The 25,697-nt window shown below is 38.3% G+C and overlaps 2 protein-coding genes across 12 annotated transcripts in view; both read right to left on the bottom strand.

The window, feature by feature from the left end:
* Positions 1-902: 902 nt before the first annotated feature.
* mnd1 (meiotic nuclear divisions 1 homolog (S. cerevisiae)) lies at positions 903-17,194 on the bottom strand. Its single transcript, XM_071505728.1, has 8 exons — positions 17,052-17,194; positions 16,426-16,491; positions 15,717-15,774; positions 13,137-13,285; positions 11,126-11,200; positions 10,902-11,016; positions 4,582-4,626; positions 903-2,215 (listed from the first exon to the last, which is right to left on the bottom strand). The coding sequence occupies exons 1-8, from the start codon at positions 17,052-17,054 to the stop codon at positions 2,109-2,111; spliced, it is 618 nt and encodes a 205-aa protein (XP_071361829.1). The 5' UTR covers positions 17,055-17,194; the 3' UTR covers positions 903-2,108.
* A 742-nt stretch (positions 17,195-17,936) lies between these two features.
* trim2a (tripartite motif containing 2a) overlaps positions 17,937-25,697 on the bottom strand; it is a 34,256-nt gene continuing 26,495 nt past the window's right edge. For 7 of the 11 annotated variants that reach the window (XM_071505718.1, XM_071505719.1, XM_071505720.1 and 4 more), the window contains 7 exons: positions 22,985-23,708; positions 22,023-22,126; positions 21,674-21,841; positions 20,627-20,807; positions 20,058-20,128; positions 19,745-19,885; positions 17,937-19,597 (listed from right to left, as the gene is read on the bottom strand). In XM_071505718.1, the coding sequence (XP_071361819.1) occupies positions 19,445-19,597; positions 19,745-19,885; positions 20,058-20,128; positions 20,627-20,807; positions 21,674-21,841; positions 22,023-22,126; positions 22,985-23,708 (1,542 nt within the window). In that variant the 3' untranslated portion in view covers positions 17,937-19,444. The remainder of the gene's footprint in view (positions 19,598-19,744; positions 19,886-20,057; positions 20,129-20,626; positions 20,808-21,673; positions 21,842-22,022; positions 22,127-22,984; positions 23,709-25,697) is intronic. The other 4 variants (XM_071505725.1, XM_071505724.1, XM_071505723.1 and 1 more) reach the window with 1 other exon arrangement.

The following is a 25,697-nucleotide window of genomic DNA, read 5'->3' as shown; positions in this document are numbered from 1 at the left end:
CATCATTAGAGATTAAAGCAGGGCTTCCTAACCTTTGTGGATTGTGACCGTGCAGCAAAAATATAAGGCCAAGATGTAAAATGATCCAATAATTCACAGATTTGTGAATTTGTGTCCTTTTTCCTAACCTATAAATCGTCCTCTCAACATCCCACATTAATGTGTCACCCTTGGTTGGGAACAATTGGACTAAACTACTAAATTGTAGTAACAACTTTGAAATGCTGCTTACACATTGATGCATCAGTACTGACAATTGTGCATTATATCTCAGTCACAGTGGCCATTTACTTGATAGGGACACTGAGTAAAATTACATGCAATAAAATCTATTTACATGTCAGTCTGGTGTGATATAATCTTATGTTCTTCTGTGAGCCTATAATTAAGGTTAAGTGAACGTCTTTAGACTGCATAATTACTGAATTGTTGATCTTTGTGTCCCCACAAATGTGTCTTTGTGAGGACAAAGCACATTTAATCCAAGAAGCTGCAATTGATAGTCCTTAAGTTAGTGAGTGACAGTGAAGTAAAACTATCCACAGTCCGCCTGGAAAGCTCTGACATTCAGCATCTCTGACTCATGAATCATAGTTAGGACAGGCTGGGCAGGTACACACATGAACATACACTCAGGTTACTCTTTTGCAGGTGTGTCAGCTCCACCAAACAAAACTACAGCTAGGCATTTAGTTTTTTTTTTTTGTTTTGTTTTTTTTTGCTGGCTCGGTGCTGCTCCTGTCAATTGTGCATTTCCAACAAGGGGATTTCAGTTACCACAAGAAATATACATGTAAGAACTCTGACATTTGCATCTGCACATTGTTCTGTAGCAGATTATCTTTAGCAGTATAAATAATTGCACGTATACATTAGAAAGCATTTACATTGGAAACCAACACTTTTAATGTTTGTGAGGATATATATCTTTAATACAAAATTTTGTATCTCTTAATACATACATGTACCCGTTAAATGGCTTTCAGATAAAACAAGTGGCATTAAGAAACATTACAAATAAAAAACAAGCCATAAATCATCATAAACCAATAATGTGTATGCATATCATTAAACCACTGGAAAGAAAACTGAACTGATGAGTAAGACAAGCACAGAGCACATTTGAAATTTAAATCAACAAACCCAGACACTGGTCATGACAAGTAGGTCACTGAGTAAACACAGAACACACAACTACCTGTTTTGCATCTGGTTTGACAGAAAAAAAGGAGGAACAAAAAACTCTGGGTATAGTCATTCTAGATATGTGACAGCAACAACGCTGCTTTTCTGTTCATACAGAGAATGAGTGTACAGCTTTGAAACAAATGCTATGTTTTTCTGACACTTTTCAATGTGGTCGTTTCTAAAGAAATTAAAACACAAAAGATTGGAGGCCAGGTGTTAATGTATTTATACATGGAACACTAAGGTTTGGAATGAATACAATGGGAGAAAACACCTTATAAAACCCAGAGGGACATTTTATTTGCAACACAAGAAAAGAGGTTCTGCACAAAAGTAAATGTATTTTAAATGTTTACAGCACTAGCAGACAAAACATATCTTAACATACCCTCTGCAATTAAATGTTTTTTCCTTCCCCCCTCCCCAAGAAAGATACAAAAAAGGGGGACAACATAGAGGGGAGAGTACACAAGCATTTGATTCCAAACCATCTGTTTAAACCATATAAATTAGATCACTGGCAACACAGATGTGTTCAGTGTTGATTCCTTTCCATCATCAACTTGGAGTTCTCAGTTTTCATACAAACAGGTGTCCCAAAAGTCTGGCTGCTCCGTTGTGTTCATCACAGAACCCCCTCATCCCCCTCAGCCACTAATGGCCGGTTCAGTCTCTTCTCTGGTTGCACCAAAGCAACATATCTGTTGATAAAGCCCACCTGTTGCCACAAAATCACTGATATCCATCCTTATTCAAAGCCCACCTCCGGTGATTGATATGAATCCTGGTGCACTTATTTTCATTCTAATACACCCAACGGAACTAGAAATGCGTAGACCAGGTATGGAGGCTTCAAACTGAAGCTTAAACTCTTATTTTTCCCTTACTGTGTCTGTGAGCTATGGCAGAAAGACTGGCAATCAGTCCATATAGTCAAAGTCCTCAGGGATCCCAAAGGCTTTGTTAATGCGGCTGTCATCAAAGGCAAACTTCTTCTTTGTCCATGACTTGATTGCAAAAATATTATCTGAAAACAGAAATAAAAATTATGAACCATTAGTTTATTTATTCATTCATTTTATATTTTCTTTTTTGATATCTTCCATCAACAGGAGGTGGAAATAATTGCAAAACCTTACAATAACAAGGGTTAATCTAACATTTATGACAATGACTTTGCCAATTTATTAGCTTCAATTCTTTCATTCAAATAATATCTATGATGATGAATGCATATAATCACAGCAGTCTAGCTTTATTTAACTGTTTGTTAACTGACTGTAGAATAAAATGTTCTCAAAGCTGGTGATTAAAAATGAAATTATTCTTGAATCTCATGATTTATGGTGAATCTATCTTGGCAGTCTAATGTGAGAATACTGTTTTGTATACCAAATTCCAAAACACATTCAACATATAAATAATAAATTAATCTAACTGTACTGTATTTACAAATCAACTTAATACCCTAAGTAGTCTAGATAACATCCAACAAGGTAGTAATCAATCAAATGCAGGTTATTTTATGGCCTAAAATGACTTCCCTTGAAATGAAGGAAAGCTGTGGAATGTGTCACGCATCTAAGGAGTAAATCAAATAGCTTCCTAGAGTAATAGTAGAGCAATGCCTGTCTTACCAAGAGCTAAAGTCAATAAACTCTGAATCATGCTACCAGGAAAAACTTTCTCAAAAGTCTTGCAAAATCACTCCACACCAATTTTGATCTGACAATCTGCAGTTAGGGTGCAAATGATTAACTGTGTCAGGGCTTGTATGTGGGTGTGCACCTTTGTGTGGGTGTGGCATGGTGTGACGAGGCTGCAGGTTAAAAGCTGCATAGCATAATTTTTGAAAAGGAAATTCTCGAGCAGAGCAAGTTGTAGCTGCAGACAATTAAACACATGAAGCAGGATTCTTACTTGCCTGCAGGGGTCTGTTGTGACCTGCTAGACAAGAAAAGTGTCCTGACTGATGCAGTAAAATAACACCAGCTACATATCAACAAAAGCAGTGCATGTATGTTTTGTGTATTAAAAAAAAGGGCATACAAATAAAGAGCTACCTCTTACACCAATCCAAGACAGAGTGACCTTTCAAAGTCTCCAAGGAAAATATAACTGACTGACTGTTGTGTTGATTTTGGTCATTCACGCAACTGGTGAGCACAGTATGTGTCAGTGCAACAGTGGAAAGAAATTGATTTGAAATGTTCTGAAAGAGCTGATGCTGACAGTGCTAGGAGGACACATTTTCATGCTCAATTCTCCCTAATGTGTGTGTTTAGAAATGTCCACCACACATAAGGGAAATACAAGTCATGGAAGAGGCAGGTATGACTCACACTTTCTTAAAATTAGTATAATTCTATGGAAGTAAAGCAAAAATGTGCCAACTAAAACTGACAACTTGACTGTGTTGACAAGCTACAGGAAATGTTACCTAAAGAGTCAAAACACCACAGGCCTGACTGGTTACCATGATCCCCAAAGGTCAGCTGTCTCCAAGGTTACCACTCAGGTCAGCTAACGCACACAGAGAGCCTAAGTGCTGACTACCGGGAGGTGACGTGCTGGACACAAAATGCCCTTACAGCTTGCACTATGTGAATGTGAGTGCTTTAAAGAGCAATCAATGGAATAAGTCATCATAGTCAGTCACAAGTTATCTTTGTACTGAATATTCACGTGACTTTACGCAATAATTGTACTGTTGAACACTGTTGACAGAAAATTAATCAACTGTTTTGATAACCGATTCATAAGCTGTGACCCAATTCAGGGGCCACATCCTTCAGAGGATGCAGTTTACGAAGGTGTGCTCTTCGTAGCAGTCTTTGACTGGGAAGACCGAGCTGAAATTAGACTACTGTTTTTGTCATTTCTCAAGCAAATGTACTAAATTTTCACTGGTTGCAGCTTCTCAGTTTTCTTTGTCATATATAATAATAAACTCAATATCTTTGGGTTTCTGGTTGGTTGAATAAAACAATCAGATAATGTTTCACTATTCACTGTCAGTTCACAGACCAAACGATTAATTGCCTATTCTGGAAAATAATTTGCTGATTACATTTATGATGCAAATTCAAATTACAAGGTAACAGCCCTACCAATGATTTTATTTATTTTCAATATCAATTATCTGCCTGAATATTTCTGGGATTAATCAACTAATTGTTTGGTCTATAAAATATCAGAAAATAAAAGACAAAGAAAACTAGCAAATTCACACATTTGAGAACTGGAACCATCAAATGGAAAAATTACAATTTTTTATTAATTATTAATCAATCATCAAGAATAGGTGGTGATCTAACTGATGAATCAACAGTTGTTGTATCTCAATTCCAGACTTATTACATGTGTCTGTATTAAAAAGATGAGATGACTTACCTGTCCACCTGGACGCAGCTTCTTTTGCTACAACATTTGACTTTCCTGCAAAACACAATTTACAGTCAATATATGCATTGTACATCATGTCTGCAATGTGTGTTTTCCATTTATGTAAATGTAACATTATTCACTTCAGCCAGTTTTGCCTCAAAACAAGCATTATCACATCTCTGTGATGAAAACTTGAAGCAACCTACAGAACACAGAGCAAAGCCATTTCAAAAGATTAATGCTAAATTGATGAGATTCACTTAATTTCAATTCAAACAGACAATGAAAAGTGTCATATTACAGGTGATAGAAACAGAACATAATTTATTAAGTAAGCTTTGCTTCTTTGGTAACCCATATTTATAAGTGATTGTGTGTTTTTAAAAAGGGTCGAACAAAAAACCACCTCAGTTGAAAGTCTATCTACATTAATACCCTACCCTAATATTTTCAGCAACAAAACACTCAACACAAGACAGAAAACATACAAGCAACACAAACATAAATAATGTCTGCAGCAAAACAACAATCTTTATGGAGGAAAGTTTGGTCAGTGATGTGATGTCTGGGTAGCAGACGCCATAACATGTGAAACAGTGGTATACTATCAAATTAAAGTTGACAGTTTAGCCTCCACTGCTGCTGCAACTGTAGCTGTAGCTGGAACAAGCCCATCTAGAAACCTGGAGCTGAACAATGTCGTCCAACTGAACAGCTGTCCATTTCTGAGTGATATATTTCATCTATAAAACTGAATCCTAACAGCAGGTAACATCATTGAGTTGCTATTCACCTGGAATCTCTTTACCCTTTAGCACTATTTAAAAACGTACTGCTGACCATGACCACTAACCACAGACACCGATTTGACTGCTGTGCTGGTGGAACTGGGCTACAGCTGCCGAAAACCCAGCCAAAATATCTGGTACAGTTGTCACAATTGGTGGCATATGTTGCCCGAGCCTACAGATGAAACTTTTTGCACACATCGCTATGGTTACATCTGCATGTACTAATAATAAATCTAAAGTTGATAACCACAAAATTAAATAGAGCTCCAAGTGGGAGGGTCTGGACTGAATAACTTCTGACTCATTGTTGTTGTTTCATATTATGGCTGAGAAATTGGACAGCGAGAGAAACACACCACATGAACACCACCAAACAGACCAGGCAGCTGTCAAGGCAGACTGAGCTTTTACTTTTGATTTGCTTACCTGCACAATATAGTTGTTATTAATTTTATTAGTTTATTTGGCAGGAAAATCAACAGAAAGAAGAAACTGTAAATTAGTCTGAGAGACACAAGTTGATAAATTTGTATGTGTTGTCTCTGGCCAGATGTTAGAAAGGTGCACCACCATATCACAGAAAGTTAAAAAATTCAACATTACAAAGATCATGCACAAGACAGTACGGTACACATCCACCAATAAATGATGCCACAGAGCAGGGCATGATGGTTCACTACAATCCAAGCATAACAAATGGAAAAGAAAGAGGAGAGGAAAGACAACCACATACAACTTTTCCAAAAGTTATAAATAATTCCAAAAAACATTTCTAATATTACCCATATTAACTCACATTATTACATATATATTATATTACATGCCATGCACAAAGCTCTGATTTCTTTGAGGTGCCTCTTGCCCCTCCCATGTTTGGTGGTTTTTGACTTCAACAGTTACCACAGCAGCTCACCTGGTTACCTATGAGTGTAGCAACAATCATCATAGCAACATTTTGACCCGACAAATCCAATTCAGTTAAAATGCTGTCCGTCCACTGACTCGTACAATGAGCAAGAAAGTGCTTCTAATTGTACTTTGGGGTCAATCTAATGAGAAAAGCACTTAAACAAATGGATTTAAATTTTGGTTTCAGTTGGATTTGCCAAAAATGTCTGGTGGTTTTTAATCCAGCCTGTTGCCACAACAGCATATTGGTATCTACGGGTGTGGCAGCCACTGTCAAACAAGCTCAGGGCTGATGACATCTAAAAGAAAACCAATACACAATCATGAGTACATAATGAATGGTGGTGTGGGTCAGGTTTCATGTGAACAGAGGTAAAGATAGTCAGTCATGCTAGGTTTAGCCTACTTTTGATTCTTGACAGACCCTTTAATATTGAATGGAACGGCTTTTAGAAAGCAAAACTAAAAGTCTGTTTTAACTTTATTGAGTTTGGTTGAGTAATTTGGATTATTCTTTCACAATCCCTTACCTGAAAATCATTAAAATAAAAGTGAAAAATGGTTCAATGTGTGTGTGTAATGTTGCTGCAGCAGCATCTCAGCTTTAAAGATGCTTTCTGAACCTATGAGTATATCTGCGTGAATGTAAGCATGATCAGGTCTGAGCCTATTCTGCAAGTTCAGTCTCACCCCCTTCAGCAGGAGACATAACATAGCACCATACACTCTCTGCACAGCTGCACAAAGCTCTCAGGATACAATTCAAGTTTCACTGGAGGGAGATGGTTATCTGTAACACAGCTGTGTGTGTGTGTGTGTGTGTGTGTGTGTGTGTGTGTGTTGCATAGTTCAAAGAGAAGAAAATGAGACCTGCAGGCAAATGGAGTCAGTGATAAATGTGAAGACAAAGCACATGAGACTGAGAGTAAGAGAAAGCTTCTCCTTTCTTCTTCTCATCAACTACTGGGTTAATTAGGGCGTGCCATGTGTATTTGTGATCCATATAACATTATATTATCTAATTATATTTAGAATTTCCCCAAGGGATTCATAAAGTACGTATCTATCTACATAACTTTTATTGTCCACAAAACAAGTACAAGCTGAAGCCGAACATACCAGGTCGAGGGATTCAAAGTTTTACCAGATCAACACAAAGCACTGTCACGGCTCAGAGAGCTACTCCCCAGAGTGAACACAAAGTCAGTTCACACAAATGTCAGCTAACAGATAGGAAGGCCCTGGATTCCCCTGGATATCCCCTGGGTATAAATATAAACAATATACGAGTTTCACTTTCAAACAAGATCACATGTTCAGTGCGGTTTGACATTTAATACTTTCCTTTTATTCTACTTTTTTTAAAAACACAATTTAAATTTGCCATTTTGCCACATTTTTTAGACTCTGTTCTGACAGCTTTAAAAAGAAGAAGAAAAAAAAAAAAAAAAAAAAAGACCTGGGGTTTGAACTCCAGCTGCTGCTGCAATGATTAAGTTTGGCCAGTGGTTTATCACAGGCAGCAGGGTCAAAGTTTCTACAGAGGGACTGACTGATCATGAAGTTATTTCTCTGGGACACACAATAAAAATATATGAAAAGAAATGTGGCCTTGATTATGTATATATACTGTGTCAAATTATCAATATACTGGAGATCATAAACAAGACCGCCGGCTAATTTGGCATGATGAACTAGATGACTGACAATCATCATAGAGGTTTGACCTTGAATTTACTTATTTTGGGGTTACAACTAATGATTATTTTTATCAATTAATCTGCCCATTATTTTCTTGATTAACTGTTTGGTCTATAAAGTGCCAGAAAATAATGAAATAAGTCATTAAGTTCCCTTTTTTGAAATTTCAAACAATTTCAAAACATCAGAATGTTTCATTTGAACTACATGTACATTATTCATGAATAATTTCCCTTCATGCCAAGTGTCAATCAGTAGATGAGACAATATTGTTATGGTGGAGTGGAAAAAAACAGCAGAACTGTGTGCAGACTAAATGCATGCTCAGTGCAACACTGGGACGTGCAGGTAAACAGACCAGATATTTTTATGACACCACACGTGTACACAAAGTAACACACCCCTTTTACCAGAGGTTAGTTTTAACATGCACACAAAGCAGTCTAGGATTTTTGTAATACCACTAATATCTGTGTACACTGAATGGCCATACCATAAAAGAGGTGTGAGACAGCCAGTAAATAAGTCATACCCAAAGACCTTGTCTTTGTTTTATAAGCTTTTAACGTGATCTCTCTGAGCTGAGAGGTCACAAGGTTAATTTTAGACTGCAACTAAAACTGACATGCAAGTGCTGAGACCAGAACAGAGTCTGTCTCAGCAGCAAGGCTCACACTGTTCACACCTGCTGTAAATTTGTGGTTCAACCTGACAGTTTAAAGTTGACATAAGAACATATCTTGATGTCGAGTGACGACTTGTGATAAGTTCTCACTTCCTTTTTCACATTTGACTTTGACTATGACTTTGACTCTGTTTTACAGACATGCATGTTTGTCCTCAGCAGTTGTTTGACACAGAAAGCTAAACTGTATCCAACTGTTTGTTTGTTTGTTAGTAGACCAGGGAATGAGGCAAGCATCTGTGTTCATTAGTACACATGCGAGCCTCGCCCCTTCAAACCAATCAGACAAGGCCAAAGTCATGGCTGTCAGTTAATACATGAACGCGCTTCTGGTCTACTGCTCATCTTGCATTGAGGCTTCAAGCTAGTACAAGCTGCTGGACAGCTTTAGCTGAGACACCGTACATGATAAAGATGTAGGTGAAGGCTGCGAATGCTAGCTTGATTTCCAACAGTATACTGTGGCTTTAAGCAGTCCGATCCAGGTATGTCTTTGATGCATTCAGACCTTATTTAGAGCCGCCTGAACATCCAAGATAGCGTTCAGTGAAATGTGTGAGAAGGGAATTTGGGGGTGTAAAAAATGTTTAACCACATCCTTCTTATGTTTTCTTTTAGCACTATGAGTAGGTGCTTTTGATTGGTGGCCAAGTTCACTGCAGCAGTGGTTATTGATGGATTTCCAGGGCACTGTTTCCATTAATGTACCCATCTCTGAGTTGAATGATCAAAGTGCTGAATAGCTTCAACAAAAGGTGAAAAATGTTACGGTCTGCCAAGTGCACCATGGTCTCATTTTATCACACCAATATTTGCCCGTTTATTGCAGGCTACATTGAAATAACCCAGCTTATGATGCAGAGCTTTCTGTTTATTACCTGGTGTGAAAGCACTACATGTAGTCACACACAAGCTCCTCAAATGCTTTTATTTGGATTTTGCCCAACTCAGTCCCTCATTGTAACAAGAGATCCTTCCTGGTTGCAAAACAGCACCATTTGCTCCATGAACCACCTCATGTTAGAAAGTCCTCCATTTTATGAGTCTGATTTCCTTTTACAATGAAAAGCTACTTAAAGGTTTTGGCAACAGTAACTAATTACACTCACTAAGAGTTTATTGTCAAATGATTTTTGAGAATTATCTCCTGGCTTGTAACTTGCAACAAGATTTTAAGTATGGAGATAAAACAACTGATTGAGCCATGTTAGATGGGTGCAACACCAACCAGCAAATCACCAAATAAGTACTTGTACAACACTTCCCTCAAACCCGCTGTTGCTGGGAGTTATATAAATAGCTATGTGTGTGACATGACATGCTGCATTCATTCAGTAACCAAAAAAATGTAAAAGTCTTTATAATGTCATGCAATCAGCGCAGAGACCCTGCAAGAATATCACTCTCCTAAAGCTTGCAATAAAAATAGATATATTGTAAAACTTCAATTAGAAGCCCCAGTTAAGTCCCACTTAAATGCTGAGTCCCTTTTACTGGCCTGGTGTGGCTGCACATTTTGTCAAATAAATGCAAGTCTTAATTACACGCCTGGTATTGTCGTGAGACTGAACAACGGTCACGTTCAAAAACCATGGTGGCAAAGAGAAAAAGGTATGAGGTGAAATTTAAACTGTCAGTTATCAAATCTGCTCATGCAAAGGAAGGTTTAAATAACTATGCTAACCTTTGGCTTTCATCCTTTCTAAGGTAGGCTACTGGTATTTAGATATGGGACTCTCCCTCTTACTCTCTCTCGCTCTCTCTCTGTGCATGGGGTTGGCCTACATGCACTGTCTCTCGGAGTTAGATCAAAGGAATGATTCCTAATATGTTTTTCAACAGCCTGGTAATATTTAGACAAGTAATATTCATACTGGTTTAATTAATCATTTCGACAGTATTTCCCATCTTTGCTGTGCATGAGTTTTGTGCGAAAGGAATGTCCCACGTAGATGCCTGTCCCAAATATAAACCTTTTGAATTCAGTGACTGAAGCAAATAAAAGTCCAGGCTATTAATTTAAGTTTTCTGGTAATACCACAACCTCAAAAATGACCAGAGATTTAAATCAACATCTCTCTCACATTGCCTCAAACATGTAGTCATTTCACGTGTCATAGAGGGAGTTTATTTCAACATTGCTGCACTGGACTGTGTAGCATTGATTGCAGGTGATTTGACTGATACTGAAGCTTGAAAGTGACTTTTTGAAAAACCACTCAGGTTGTGTCTGTACTCACTCATCTCCTCAACGACCTCTGGATCACATTCCCTGTACTTCTCCAACTCGGCCTGCAGCTGAGTTCTCTCCTCTCTCAGAGCCTGCAGTTCCTTCAGCAGGGAGCTTCTCTCCTTCTGCACACACAGACACAAACCACCTTTATAACATAATTTATTTTATTCTATGTCAAAAATAGATAGATCTTTGCATATATGGTGGGAAAGCACGTATAAATCTTCTTACTGTATCTTGACGTCCTACTTTCGCTTTTTCAACCAGTTTCTGTACAGACACTTTCCGCTGTTTCGCTTCAGAAATCTTTAAAGTAAAACAGTGTCACATTAGGTAAGAACATGACATCAAACTGCTTTCAAAGGAAAATATGTTTTTCACAACTATAGGAGGGGAATGACACAATTTCTTACACATACATAGCAGTTCTAGAGCCATATTATATGGCAAGGACAAAATAACAAGGTAGAACACAGCACCAAAAATACCAATAAATAAATAACTAAATAACATTTGACAAATTGAATCAAATTAAATGTGCTTGATAATGTTTTCGAGTGGAGCAGCAGTTTTTGTGCTTTTTGATTTTGGAGATTGCAACGAGCTGCTTAAAGGCTTCTCACATCAGTTTCAAAAAGTCTGAAATAGGACACATTGTTATGTGTTCTTGATTTATTAATTTGACATTTCCCTGGCAGACACAAGTTCAAGAGTCATCAATCAAACCGCTATTGGATTTAACAGATAAAAATAAAACCATATATCCTGATAAATAAATTCATTTGCCAAAGATCAGATCAAAATGTATGGGAATAGCATCAGATAAAAAATGTTTAATATATTGATTCTGTTTCAGATTCACAAAATGAGCATAATGGACAAATATCGTTATATTTACTGATGGATTTGTTACAATTTACAAATTTATAATGTATTAAATTCAATACTACTGCTACTGACATTGCCCTGCAGGAAAGTACTGATTGGTGTAAGTAACTGTTTCCCCCCTTTTAAGTTTTGCCTGCAATAAATACACTCTTAAACTGTTAAAGGAAACGAGCCTGTTGACCAGAGCATTAGAGACTAATGACTCCTCAGCATTAATATATAATTACAGTGCTGTTAAAGCAGAGTTTGTGATGAATCTGGCAGAAATGGAACGAGCTATGTTGTAATCTGTTTGTAAATTTTACCCCAACCAAACTCTTATATCTCATTTTCTTTGTTATAACATCAAGCATGCAAACTTACACTGACGTCTTAAACAGATGATGGTAATCAAAAAGTCTCACTCAGCATAACCGATATCTCTGTGGTATCTCACCAACAGTACACTGTTATGTTTGTGGTACAAATGTCATGGTTCAGAGAAAGACTGCAGCTTAACATTTTACTTCTGTGCTACATATCTGGTGGCCAACGTCCTGTGTGGAGTCACCACCCTCACACCAGACAGCCGGAGTGGGAAATGGGTCATCACAGATGACGAGAAGTTCTAAGACAAGCAGTTTAACTTTCTGTGAGCTCCCATAAGAACAGCCAAGTGTGACATGAAATTTGAAAATGGAATAAAAAGAAAAACAAAAAAAGAAACACATGACTAAAAAAATCTTTCTATAATTTAACCACTTTTGTGGTAATCAACATCCCATTTGTATTTTCTTCCCATTTTGCTCTTTACTCAATTACCAGAAGTGTTCTGAGTTGTGCTTGAGACAGGGCAACCTCATTTACTGTAAACTACAGTGAGCAATGTGTTCTTGCAGATTTTTTTAAATTATTATTTTATTTATTATTATAATTAATAACAAAAAACAACAACAATAATAATCTTTTTATAAAATATATGAATTTTAGAGTGAAAAACTGGAATCAGCATATGTAACATATGTGACACCATTTTATTTTACATTACATTATATTATTTATATTGCCACATCAATATTTATTATAACAATAATACTATATCAATATTATTGTGCTTTCATATTTTTAAATTATACTCCTTTCTGTTACATATACACTTCATAGTATTGTATTGTTAATGTGGACATTACATAACTTACACATATTTAACATTATATACTTTTACAATATTATACATATTTTCTTATCATGCACAAGAATGTTGTTGTTTATATACCTCAGATGTTTGACTTGATGTTATTTCTGGAGATCCATGTACCACCTCTTTGTCTGTATACGAGGTAATCATGGTGGGACTAAAACTGAGGGGCCTCACCTGTTTCTGCAGCTCCTCCAGTTTGTGCTTGCGAGCGTGTAAGGCCTTGCTGGGGAAGGCCCAGTAGTAGTTAGATGTACCCACTCTTTCACAGTCCACCATGTTGTCATCCACCAGACTCTGCAGCACTTCCTTCACAGTCATTGGAGCTTTAAGCAGCAGAGAGAGAGAGGAAAGAACACCTTCAACATTAGAAGTCCTGTATCCTTTATTTTCCATCATTACATTGCGTTCCCAGAAGAGTTGATGCTATTTGTGGATTACTGATTTGATTTGTGAATGACTGATTTATGGCCAAGGTACAGCCAGTACAAGCTCTATTTGCTGACACAAACTGTGCCTGATGTCAGCAGAATGCAATATTACACCTAAGGATTTAAAAAAAATGCAAGTCAGATTCAGGTCTAATTTTTGTGTACTTTTGACCACTCAGATGTCCAGAAAACGAAACCCACACATCTGCAGCCTATCTGGCCGTTTTGCACTCATCTGAGAGAACAGTGCATGAGAGGATGTAATAGAGCGGAGTTACATCTTGAACAGTGTCAGTGGTGAAATGTGATACTCCCACACGTTTGCTCAGCCGGTCCACTGTGAAACTGTAAGAGCGTATCTGCTGTGTTAAGGGGCTGAGCTGTTCTGAGTCCTGACACGATGTTGAACGGCGGCAAAAATAAAAACACGCGTCCAAAGTGGGAAAAACAACCTGGATGGACTGACAAAAATGTGTGTGTGCTTGACTGGAACTGTCTTTTCCAGTCTTTGACCCTATCTCTGTTTTGCTCATGTTATTTAAATAACTTGTTGCCCCTTTTAAAACTATTCTACCTTTTAATTATTACTAGAGTGCTGCTACCACTCTTCTTCTCATTTTAGCTGAGATAATTCCTTTGACCCCTTTTTTGTCACATTTCTGCAGGAAAAGGTGTCCACAATGTAAATCTCTTGTTCCCCCTTCCCCCCATCCTTCAGTAACTACATTATGCCCAAGTCGGGGGGTCAGAAACATGTGCTTTTAATCACAGCAACAAGATCCAGTTTCACCTGATTAATGTTTTGTCCAGTTTAAAACAAAATCCCCACTCAGTTCTCCCAGACACACACCATGGGTCTGTTCCTCTGCAGGACTGAACACTTTAAAAGCTTGTAATTTTTTTTTTTCCCTTGATACTCATAACATAAGACTCCATGCTGACATTGAGGGAATATACCTTATTTAAAAACCAGAGGCTTTCAGCAGTACTCTGCACTATGAGATTATTGCTATTGATAGGTCTGGTTCTGCTTATACAGACTGAAAATAGCTAAGATGGTAACAGCTAGTCCTTGTTGCCATGGTAATTCTGCAAGCATGTTACCAGAATGTTTTTAAGAATGCATGAGGGTGCAATGGCTGTTGACAAAGACTGTATGGCAGACAGTGGAAAGCAAATAGTGGACCGTGCCCAAATCTGGGCCTCCAACAAAAACTTTTGGGCTCCTAAACAAAAGATGAAGTTTTACCTTTAATAGTTTGTATTAAAACATTCGCATAATCTTAAAGTAGCAATGTAAATACAACACTGTTGTATACTGTAGTTAATCTGTCATTTACATTTCAAGCCCTGTAATACAACACAAAGCATACATTTGCGTAGACAAGTCATTTTTTGCCAAGTGAGCTTTAACATAAGCTGCTGTAACTCTGTTAACCATCATTAACTATGCAACAGTGCAACAATAAATAGCTCTGACAAAAATAAACTTGTGAGAAGTGTTCACTGCTGATTATCTCCCAAATGTCCGCAGAGTGACTGAAAAGTAGAACAACTGTATAAAAAAAAAAACATGGTATGGTTTAGAAAACCACTAACATGAAACATGATATCAGTGTGATAAATGTGCATGCAGTATGAATGCAAACCCACTATGGTCAATGAAAATATAAGATATGAGAATAATCAGTCCCCAAACATTTAAGTGCATTATGTTTTTCCCAGGGTTTCAAAACACTTAACACTTTTATGACTTAAAGTCCTGACTGGGTTTACTACTTTAGTGTATAAATCTGTTACTTCCCTGTTGTAACTCTATTATAGTAATAATAATTGCTTTAATATGATCAATAATCGGTACACATAACCTGGACCTGGGTAAAGCAGCAAAACGGATGGGGTTTTTATAACATAAGAGATCTGGAACATTTTCCAGTCAGTTTTTGCTAACATTACCACCTACAGCAGGCTAGAGACAAGTATTTAAGACCTTTGTATATGACCTTTAAGAGTTTTGTAATACCTTTAAAGCTCCTATTTTGAGGACACTGAAATCAATGGCTTGTAAGACTTTTCATGACCTGCACATACTCCGTTTTCTCGAGGGATTAATTCAGCAGCTACTGCTCAGACTCAGCTCTTACATCGTTTCCTTCTCTAAAAATAGAAAGTGATGTCTCTGCTAAGCTTTAGATGAGGAAATGCAAAAACAAAGACTGTACATAGTTTGTTAAACGAGCAGCTGGGGACATACCATGGGACAGACCATTTAAAAATTCAGTGCTAATAATGTTGCTCTAATTTAAAACTGTTGATCATTACTCACCTATGCCCTTTGTCTTGGGGGCGATCTTCTCAATGTCCTTCAGCTGAAACACATCTTTCTAGAAAGAGGGTGAGAAAACTTGCTCTAAGAAAAATAATTTCTTATCATAGTATCATTGAAAAATAAAGTATTTAACAACCACTTCTACCGCTAAGTCTGTATCAGTTTTAGCTGCACTTTATTTGGATTTTTTGGAAATTAATAAAGTGATATATTTATTCATTTATATTCAACATTGTTGAGATATAGGGTTACATGACTTGGCCTCTCCAATTATTTTTATTTATGGTTTATCTATTTTAGGCAGCTGTGAAAAAAGTCATTTTCTGTACTTTTATTTGCCTAATTTTCTTAATTGTCGTGCTGAAATCCTGAAAAGTGTGTTTTATTAGTAGTAAATTATTATGAATTACTCAAATTACTTGCAGTGCAAAGACTTTTTATTCAGGTAGATAAAAAAGTATTATATGAAGCATTTCTAAAATTTTGAAATGTAACTATTTCATGTTTTTAGAAATCAATCACTCTTCAAAATGCATTTCTCTCATTTGAACATAAAAACACTGATCAGCTCTTAAATCCATGCAGTTACAATATAAAGACTGAATAAAATGGGAATATGAAGGCTGGGAGGCTTCATATTATATTGATATAGTTCCTACTTTAGACTGCTGTGTGTGTTGCATTGTGTGGAAGTAGGAAAACTCACCGATTCAAAGAAAATCTCCATCATGCGAGTTCTCTTTTCTTCCAAACTCAGTCCTTTCTTCTTTGACTGTAGCAGAAAGTTTAATGTGACTAATAAATAAAGCAAAGGCATGATAGGGACAATAAAACTATGCATGAAGGATTGATTTCTGACTATCAAACGCCTATTATTTAGCATGCAACAAAGGAACATGACATAACATCTACAATTTACAGCACTTTGAAATGTGACTTTATGCAGGGCAGTGATCAGTACCAGTGATTCCCCTGCCACTTTATATTGTACGTCTGAGCTTTTCCATCTGTGTTGTTGTAGTGTAACCTCCCGTCACCAGTGGCAGCACCGAGCAACCCAACAGCCGGCGAGGAAGAAAACTAACAAACGGGTTTGTGGAAATAAAATACCCGCAATTTATCGGGTATATTCGCCTGACATGGAACAATTTCCCACACTTAGCTCACTGAGAAATATTTGACTTTAATTCACTCCTGTGTCTGAGCTCGGTAACGTTACTTACGTTAGTTAGAAGCTAACTCTTAGCCTCTTAGCTGATGCTAGCCTGTACAAAAGCGTCGCTTGTTTCTAGCTGCATTACATAGGTACGGTAAAGGTGAATGTCTACTTACCATTTTGTTGTGTTGGTTGTACCAAAAACATCCACAGACATGAATTTTGAGATGTAAACTTGCACTCTTTCTCGTATAAATTTAACCAACACAGGATGAATGTCAGATAGGTATTACTGAATTTTCCCGCGGAACGCTGTGACGACTTTATGTTGCCTTCCCTGCTCCTCGTAAAACTTCCCTTGAAGAAAAAACGTATTAAAAATTTGTCATAAATCATCGGACTTCTGCTTATTAATACTGTTGAATTATTACATAACGTTACCATCATCTTTTAAGTTTTTTGTTTGTCAACAACCTCAGTTGGTTCGCATAAACTGACATAAAACGTGAACCATATGCTAGAGAAACAGTAATAAACAGTTTTCTAAAGCACTTTTGGCGGCTTTCTGATCTCTTAATACGACTTGTACTTTTTCTTTTTTTTCTTTTATTAAACACGGCTTGTACATTTCCACTTAACATCACATTTTTAGGTCATTAGTATCCTGGTAGCCTCTGTTGCGATTATTTCCGACTGCACGGGAAGGCAGCATTCCTTTAAAGGGCCAGAGGCGATGTTTGATTTCGCCTCATGATTTTCAGACGCCCCCTGCTGTATGGTAAACTACTGAGATAGCACTGCACACAAAAACAGAGACCCAGAGAGCCAAGATTATTTAATTAGGGTCCTTATTGACCCCTACTATATATGGCCGTGTATTTATTTCCTCAGACACCCAGTCAATTGAAAGACTGCCACCAATTCTGATAACTGATCAATTGTTGAAGTCATTTTTTAGGTGAAAATGTAAATAAAAAATAATTTGTTCAGCTTTTCAAATGTAAATATATTATGTGTATATATGCAAATATTACACAAAACCAAATACAAACACATCAATCTTTTCTATGGGCACTTTAATTCCATTTGGCATTACAACGATAAACAAGACAATGGAAAACAAATAATTTAACAGGATTGTGTAGAAAATGGATGACCAAAGTCAGGGTAACTAATGAAAACTGTGTGCTTAAAGACAAACTATTTTTGACCAAGGCTTTCAAATGGTAGCACAGTGCATTGTTACAACTTACACCTCAATTGTTGAACTACATATTGCATCTTTCTTTGAGGACAGACAAATTGTTTTACTAAAATACAACTTGCTAGTAGTTCTAACGGTTTTTCTGAAAGACGTAAGAGCACATGGAAAGGAGTGAAGGTGATCACAGCTCTGCAATCTGCATCTGATCTTGGATCAAACCTCTACGCTGCAGCATGAAGAACAAACCCTTTCTGTGAGGACTGACGCACCCTACTGAGTTTATTTTCAGCACTCTAGCTATTTCCTCAAATTCTGCAACCAATTCTGAGATGTTTCCACATAATCAAAATGTCAAGAGGCTTCACACACACCTACACAGCAGAAGTGTGTACACCAAGCTGCTTGTGTTTGGTACCTTGGTTGATCAAAACACACACACACACACACACACACACACACACACACGCGCATTCACACTTGCCTTGCACACATAAACACTCTACGTGTTTTTGTTTTTGCAAAACCAATTAAGCAGAAATTGTCACCATATTATTAGTTAATTTAAAGTGATGACAAATTACACTGACTATTTATTTTCACACATAGAAGTATTGCAATTGAAACGGTGCCTTCATTCAAAGTTCCTTCTGGTGAGATTGTTAAGTGTCCGCTTGAAACATATCTATATGTTGTGCACAGTAGCTTTTCAGGTGTGTATTAATAAAAACAGCATGCACATAGATGCCTAATCATGCTTGGAAAAACCCTGCTACCTACAGTAGGTGGAAGATTTGTCTTTTAGAGTGAACAGGCAAAATGTGAAGAGCATTTAACAGGAAGCTGCAGTTACTGAAACTATAAATAGAATTCACATTCATTTCCAGTTGACTTTACTGACTTTACTTAAACGTCAATCTCACTTAACACAGTGCCCAACCAGTATTTTTTTAAGAACAAGTGCGATAGCATTATTTTCCAGTTTTCCTTCCATGTCACAACAATTCAAAAGAATCTAACATATGTACAATACTAAAGTTTTATTTTTTCAAATCAGCGCAGTTAAGATGGAATGTGAACATGGTTATGGGCGACTCCTCAAACCAACAGTCAGCAGCAGTCATCCACGAATATCTCAGATCCTTTTGCTTCATACACACCACAAATAATTCTCTCTGTTGTTTCTTCAGCGTCACGGGGTCAAGCAGGACGCCACACGTGGAGGACAGTCAGACAGATGGCACAACGACAGCACGAGTCAAGGATGAGCGGGTGAGTGGATGAATGCAAAATCTGCCAGTCGCTCCGTACTAACGCGTGTATGTGTGTTTATGTACACGGTACAGTTTGTGCGTTGATGGAGAAAGGCTACTGCAGGTAGCGGTAGACTTTGAAGCAGTGGTTGCCAGAATCGGCGACCACAACGTGTCCGTCAGAGGTGAGAGCCAGTCCCTGCGGGCCGTACAGTGGGTCTGCTGACGTGTTGATGTAGGAGAGGAACGAACCGCTGCCATCAAACACCTGAGAGACACAAATATCATCACTTGTATTTGATGTAAAACCAGGAGATGTTTCATTTGCAGTTTATAAAATAAAAATTAAGTCATACAGAGTTGTACAAAGCTGTATTTCATTTAGACTTGTTGTGGTCAAATGTTTTGTACTGACCTGTATCCTACTGTTGCCCCAATCTGCTACTATGATGTTACCATTAACATCCACTGCCACTCCTGTGGGCGCGTTGAACTGGCCATTGCCCTCGCCGTTAGAGCCAAACTTCAGCAAGAATTCTCCTTCTGTGTTGAACACCTACATTTTGACATAGAAACAACAATCTAGAGTTAGAAGTTAGTTTTTGGCAAAGCACAGTAACAATTTAACTAAAGAATAGTTTTATTAATAAGAATTTGATTCTCTGACACAATTTTTAATACTAAAAATGCCATCATAGTCACTTCCACTGTTCTGAAACTGCACTCACCTTGACTGAGTGATTGTGGAAATCTGTCACAATGATTTCATTGTTGTTGTTGACAGCAGCAAAATGGGGGCCTGAATAACAGAATGAAAAAGGTCTCAGACACATGCCAGTCCTCCAATTCTGATCTTAGACATTATGACACAAACAGCTGAGTTCACCAAACTGATGCAGAGCAGATGTTTTTAGACGCCATGCAGGTTTAGAAGTAGCCAGTGCATTTATGACCAATAAAAAGACTGATGAGAGAAAATCAAGTTCAGTTGTACAACATGCTGCAACAAAAACACATGAATTGGTAATCTGTGTAATGACCTGTGTAGTGGTCTGCTTTGCCTGTCCTACGTTTGTATTGATATCAGTAAAAAGTATTGTCTACATTGAAAATCTATTTGTTTTTTGAAGTTCATGTCTTCTCTATAAATTCTGGAAAAAAAAAAGCCAAACTCAGCCGTCAGAGGATGAGCGGTGTTGATCTTTATGGTTCTTGCTTTGGCACACGGTACAGCTTCATTCCACATGCAGGTGTGAGCTGGTTGGAGAAAGACTGTAGGGGACAGTGCACGTATTACCATTGAGTGTACCTGCAAACTGCCTGTCACCGTTGCCACGGTTACCGAACTTGGTGACCAGCTTGCCGTTGAGCTGAAAGATGAAGACGCAGCAGGCCTTGTTGTCGACTACGATGATGTGGCCGTTCCTGTCCACTGACACGCCTTTAGGGCCCATCAGCTTCCCTGAGCCAATCTTGTTCTGCAGAACAAAAGGATTTTACATTTCTGATGTTGTTCAATATATATTGCACAATTGGGTATTTAGACATACAGTAGTATTAGTATATGTATATTGTATTTTTTTTTAATTTAAGTGAGGGTATTAGTCCATTATGTCCCCATTTTCCTAAATAACCAAAACAACACTTACTATTAGGATATATTTTTTTAAGTTGTATTGCGTCTTACGTGATTTATAGTTTAAAGGAGAGTAAAATAATACATCCCTTGAATATACTGTACACACACTACACAAAAATAGGCTTAAATCATGGGATAATTGGTTTTGTTCCAGTGGTTAAGAGAAGACATCCAGTGAATGAGCCACAGGTCTGCCCTGAATGGAAAATGGCAGCATCTGACATTCTGCAAACCTACTGTAACTGTAGGTTCAGTATCAATTAAGCATAAGGCCAAAATTATTTATACTGACTTTTGAGTCTGTACCGGTTTCTGTAATTTAGGATTAAAACTACTGTGTTAGACTGAAGAGGGAAGTGAGAATCTGCATGACTGCTTCTCTTCACACTCCAGAAATTAGCTATCAAGGTGTGAAAATTGCAAATGACTTTTAGATTTTCAGTGCTTGTTTTTCTGTTTGAATTAGTGAAAAAGTCACACTGAAATATGTCCATCAGTGAGAGGGTAGGCAGTGTTTTAGGGACAGTGCAGCATTTAGTCCTAGTATTTTTGGCAGCTGCCTATGTGGTAATATCTCTGCTATTATTGATTTCACAGACAATTATGTTTTGTTAAAATATCAACATAGTGATAGTTTGTTGTTTTTCTCGATATCAGTTATTTTATTACACAGTCCCACTGTAAGTATCAAATATCTTGACTCACCTTAAACTTGCCCTCACTTGAAAAGATGCTGACCCATTTGTTATCATAGTCGGCAATGATGATGTCACCGTTTGGATGGACGGCCACGCCCGTTGGCCGCTGCAGCTGACCCGGAGTCCTGCCCCTGATCCCGAAACGACTTTTGAACTGGCCGTCGTTGGAGAAAATCTGTATAAAACATTTATAGATTTTAAATGATGATGATGACCAGGTCGGCAGCACACAGTTTACTGAGAGCACAGGCAGCGTTGTTCATAGATACTGAACAACCGTAAGTTATACAGTACTGCTCCACCACTGACTTCTCACTGCAGCCCTTAACAGCATCTCCAGCACAGGAAGTTCTTACCTGGACACACTGGTTGTTGCTGTCTGCGATCAGCACCTTTCCCAGAGCCGAGGCAGCCACTCCCTGCAGATTAGTGAACTCCCCTTTGTTTCTTCCTTTTGTACCTACAAATCATCAACATTTTTCATTATGATTATTTTATTTGAATTGTTTCTCTTTCTTTCTTTCTTTCAAAAATATATATAACAATAAATGCAATACACAAAACAGAGGCTGTAACTAATGAGCATTGTCTTTATTGATTAATCTAACAATTATTTTCTCAATAAATCAGTTGTTTGTCCTATAAAATACTAATTGTCATTATAATTTCCCAGACTCCAAGGAGACATCTTCAAATGTCTCTTTATTTTCTGACCAACAGTCTTGAACCCAAAGATATTCAGTTTACGGTGATGTAGTAAATTCTCACATTTGAAAACCTGGAACCAAACATTTGGCATTTAGGCTTGAAATAAAACTTAATCAATAGTCAAAATAGCAGAAATAGTAAAACTAACTAATTAATCATTGCTGCTCTACAGACAACACGTAAGGACAGAAAAATGTCCACACACTCGAACAATGTCCAGTGAAGATGTTGATACAAACATTTGAATTAAAAACATATCCAAATAAATTACAAACAGAAACACTGACCAACAGTGTTGGTTCTCTGTCACTGACACTTTTGTACGTCCGAGTCAAGAAATGAGTTTGACCTAATGCTTCATCTTTGCTCTGGCGTCAGACACTGTACTATACAATAACAATAAACTGACTGTGTAGCTGGCATGCATCTTCATCACTGCGAAACTAAATATACAGCCAAACCATGAAGGCAAAGTTATGTCAAAATGTTAAAGCTCGGGCTTTAAGAGGATTTTGAACATAGACAGTCATTCACTTCAGGGCTCGCTGACATTAACCACATCATACACACTTAACAGCTGCTCTGCTATCACAACAAATGGCTCTCTCACCGATTCTGAAGATGAGGTCGTCCTCGATGGGGTTCTCTTTCCTCCTCCCTGTGCTGTACATACTGGCCGGCCTCTTGATGGCCTTCTGCTTGACGTGCCCACTGCCTGGAGACTTCAGCCTCTTCTTCATGCCGTCTGAAGTTGGTGACACGTCTATAGACTTGGTGGCCTTTATCTTAAAGGGGCTTCCTTTGATATGTTGGTCATATAAACGCAGCGATAAATTAAAAGTCCCCTCTTTAGGGGTAGTGAACAGGTACTCATAAGTGCCATTCTTGTTGTCCAGAATCTCTCCGTCACCTTTGCTGCCATCAGGTGAGGAGATTTCAGCTGTTATGACTGCGTTACCCATCTTGCACAGTTCCCCATCTTTGTCCTTAGTGGTTATGGTGATGGAGGTGGGAACGCCTACCACACAGTGCCGTAACGCTTCGCCAGTGGCCACAGACTCAGAGGCCACTGCGTTAGTCGTTACAATAGTGCCCAGGTTATGGATGGACTTCTTTAGTCCGTCTGTCTCCACAAGGAAGTCCAGCTGGTCGTTCTCGCCGGGCTGCAGAGGAAGCTCCTGGCTTGCCAGCTCAAGGAGACGCTCGCTCATCTGCTTCTTCACCAGCAGCACCTCGGCCTCTGTGCCGTGGCTCAGAGCCTGCTCCGTGAAGTTACAGCTGCTGTTGATGCCCTCCTGGCCCTGCAGCAGGGTATCCAGCTGGGCTTGGAGCACCTATCACATACAAACACCAGGGGGCAGCAGGGTTAGACAGAGCAGTGACTCCCAAACCTTTGAGGCTTGTGACTCCCTAAAAAAAAGCTGTCTTTTTGCACCACATGGTCACAGTTTGCATTTGTCTCAAGTTGTGAGAAGGTCAAAAAGAGAATGATTTTCTTGTCTTATAGTTAGTCATCCAAGTCTGACTCTAATTTATAGACCACAGGAGGTATAGTTACCCAGTACGCAAACGGGAGAGAAATCTAAAAATATAAACATAATTTTTCATAGCAAAGACGTATTTTCTTCCTTTTTAGTCTTTAATTCATCTCACAACCCTGCAGAATTATACTAATCTCTCGGGGAGCCCCTTTTCCCAGGTTGTCAAGCCCACACATAAAACCCCACCAGCTCCACTGCTTTGTAGGAGGGAAAGTGAAAAGAATAAAAACATAAAGAGACTATAGACCATGACTTGTCAGCATGAAGGGAATAAGATCAGTAAATGCATGTTGGCAAAAACATACAGTATATTATTGTTGCTGCTCATTTGCAACACACAGCTGCAGCTTTACTGCAGTGACTGCCCATGAAACATTAACATATACTTAAACATGTCTGTATCACCTGGTACCTGCTGGAGGTTTTTGGTTTCATTCTCTTTCATGCTAAACTCAACTTCTTTCAGCAACAACAACAACAACAACAACAGCCAAATATATAATTTAAAGAAAAAGTTGTAAAGTATGTGCCACCCCCTTGCTAGCTGGGTCATGCAGCAACATGTAGAGGTTAATATCTGATCACCAACTTGATGAGACATGCAAGCTCTGTAATCACACGCAGAATCACATGAACTCCTAGTTACGGTGATTTCTTCAGCAGGAATTCATGATACATCCTGAATTAATTATTGCATGAAATCGCTATTAGTTCTACACACGTTATTACATTACTCAAGCATCTGTTTTGTTATCAAAATGTGATCATTGTAGCACAAGTCACATTTGGATCATGAACTCTGTCTGCATGTTTATACTTCAAGTGTTATTAAGAAGAAGGTCTTTGTTGTTAATAATCTTTAAGCTGACATTTCAATATTTCTCTTCATAACTGGGATGTGACCACACAAAGAAAGACTCACCTGCATCTGGCCATCACACTCCTCCTCTTCTCCAACAAGAGAGGCCATTAATCCATCTATCTCAGACTGCAGTCAAATGCTTCATCCAAACACCCTCTACTATCTCTTTCTCTTCACACTAACTCACACGCTGAGGCTCTGAAAACGAAGATGCTGTCCATACATACTGTTAGGATTGATATCGAGCTACTAGGGTAAGAGGATAAAGTGGTAGCAGCATGAAAAGCAAAAGCTGCAGTGTATTACCTCACTGTACATGACACACCCAAATCAACCCCAGTGTACACACAGTGCACTGGCTCCATCTAGCTACAGCAACAACACAACTGCAAGTCACTTATCTGTTCCCCTGGGCTCCAGTGTTTTGACTGCACACCAGCCAGTGGATTGTAAATCATTAGCAGCCCGTGTGACGGAGCTCCCAGGCGCCCAGCCTCTTAACCACACTGGGTGATTGGTTGTGTGGATTGGGGTGGTGCACCAGCTCCCTCGACCCCCCCTCTGTCCTGCCTGTTAATCGCCTACCAGACCAGATGAGCCCCTGACACATGCATCAGCAAAAACAGCCTGATGAGTCGCCTGTGACAGGTTAAAAGCTTTCCCAAAATGGATGTTGTATCAATTTTAATGTTACACCACTTGTTTCTTTCTCCATTATTTCCCTATGCAATGTTCTCTAACACATCTTGATAAGAACGAATCAGAGCTGCTAGTTGATGCAGCCCCTTTAAGAGGAAGATAATGACTGCAAAGTGCTTAACGCTGATTAGAAAACTCACTCACAACAACACTTACCATGATTGTGGACACAGCCAGATAGGAGCAAAGTCCAAACCAAACACCCAAGCGTAACATGAAAC

This window comes from Trachinotus anak, unplaced genomic scaffold (assembly GCF_046630095.1).
Source record: "Trachinotus anak isolate AG129_WGS33_773 ecotype Australia unplaced genomic scaffold, CSIRO_AGI_Tana_v1 ptg000019l, whole genome shotgun sequence".
NCBI classification, from domain to species: Eukaryota; Metazoa; Chordata; class Actinopteri; order Carangiformes; family Carangidae; genus Trachinotus; species Trachinotus anak.
Note: the sequence above shows the minus strand (reverse complement) of the source record. Positions and strands in the feature narration are given on the sequence as shown.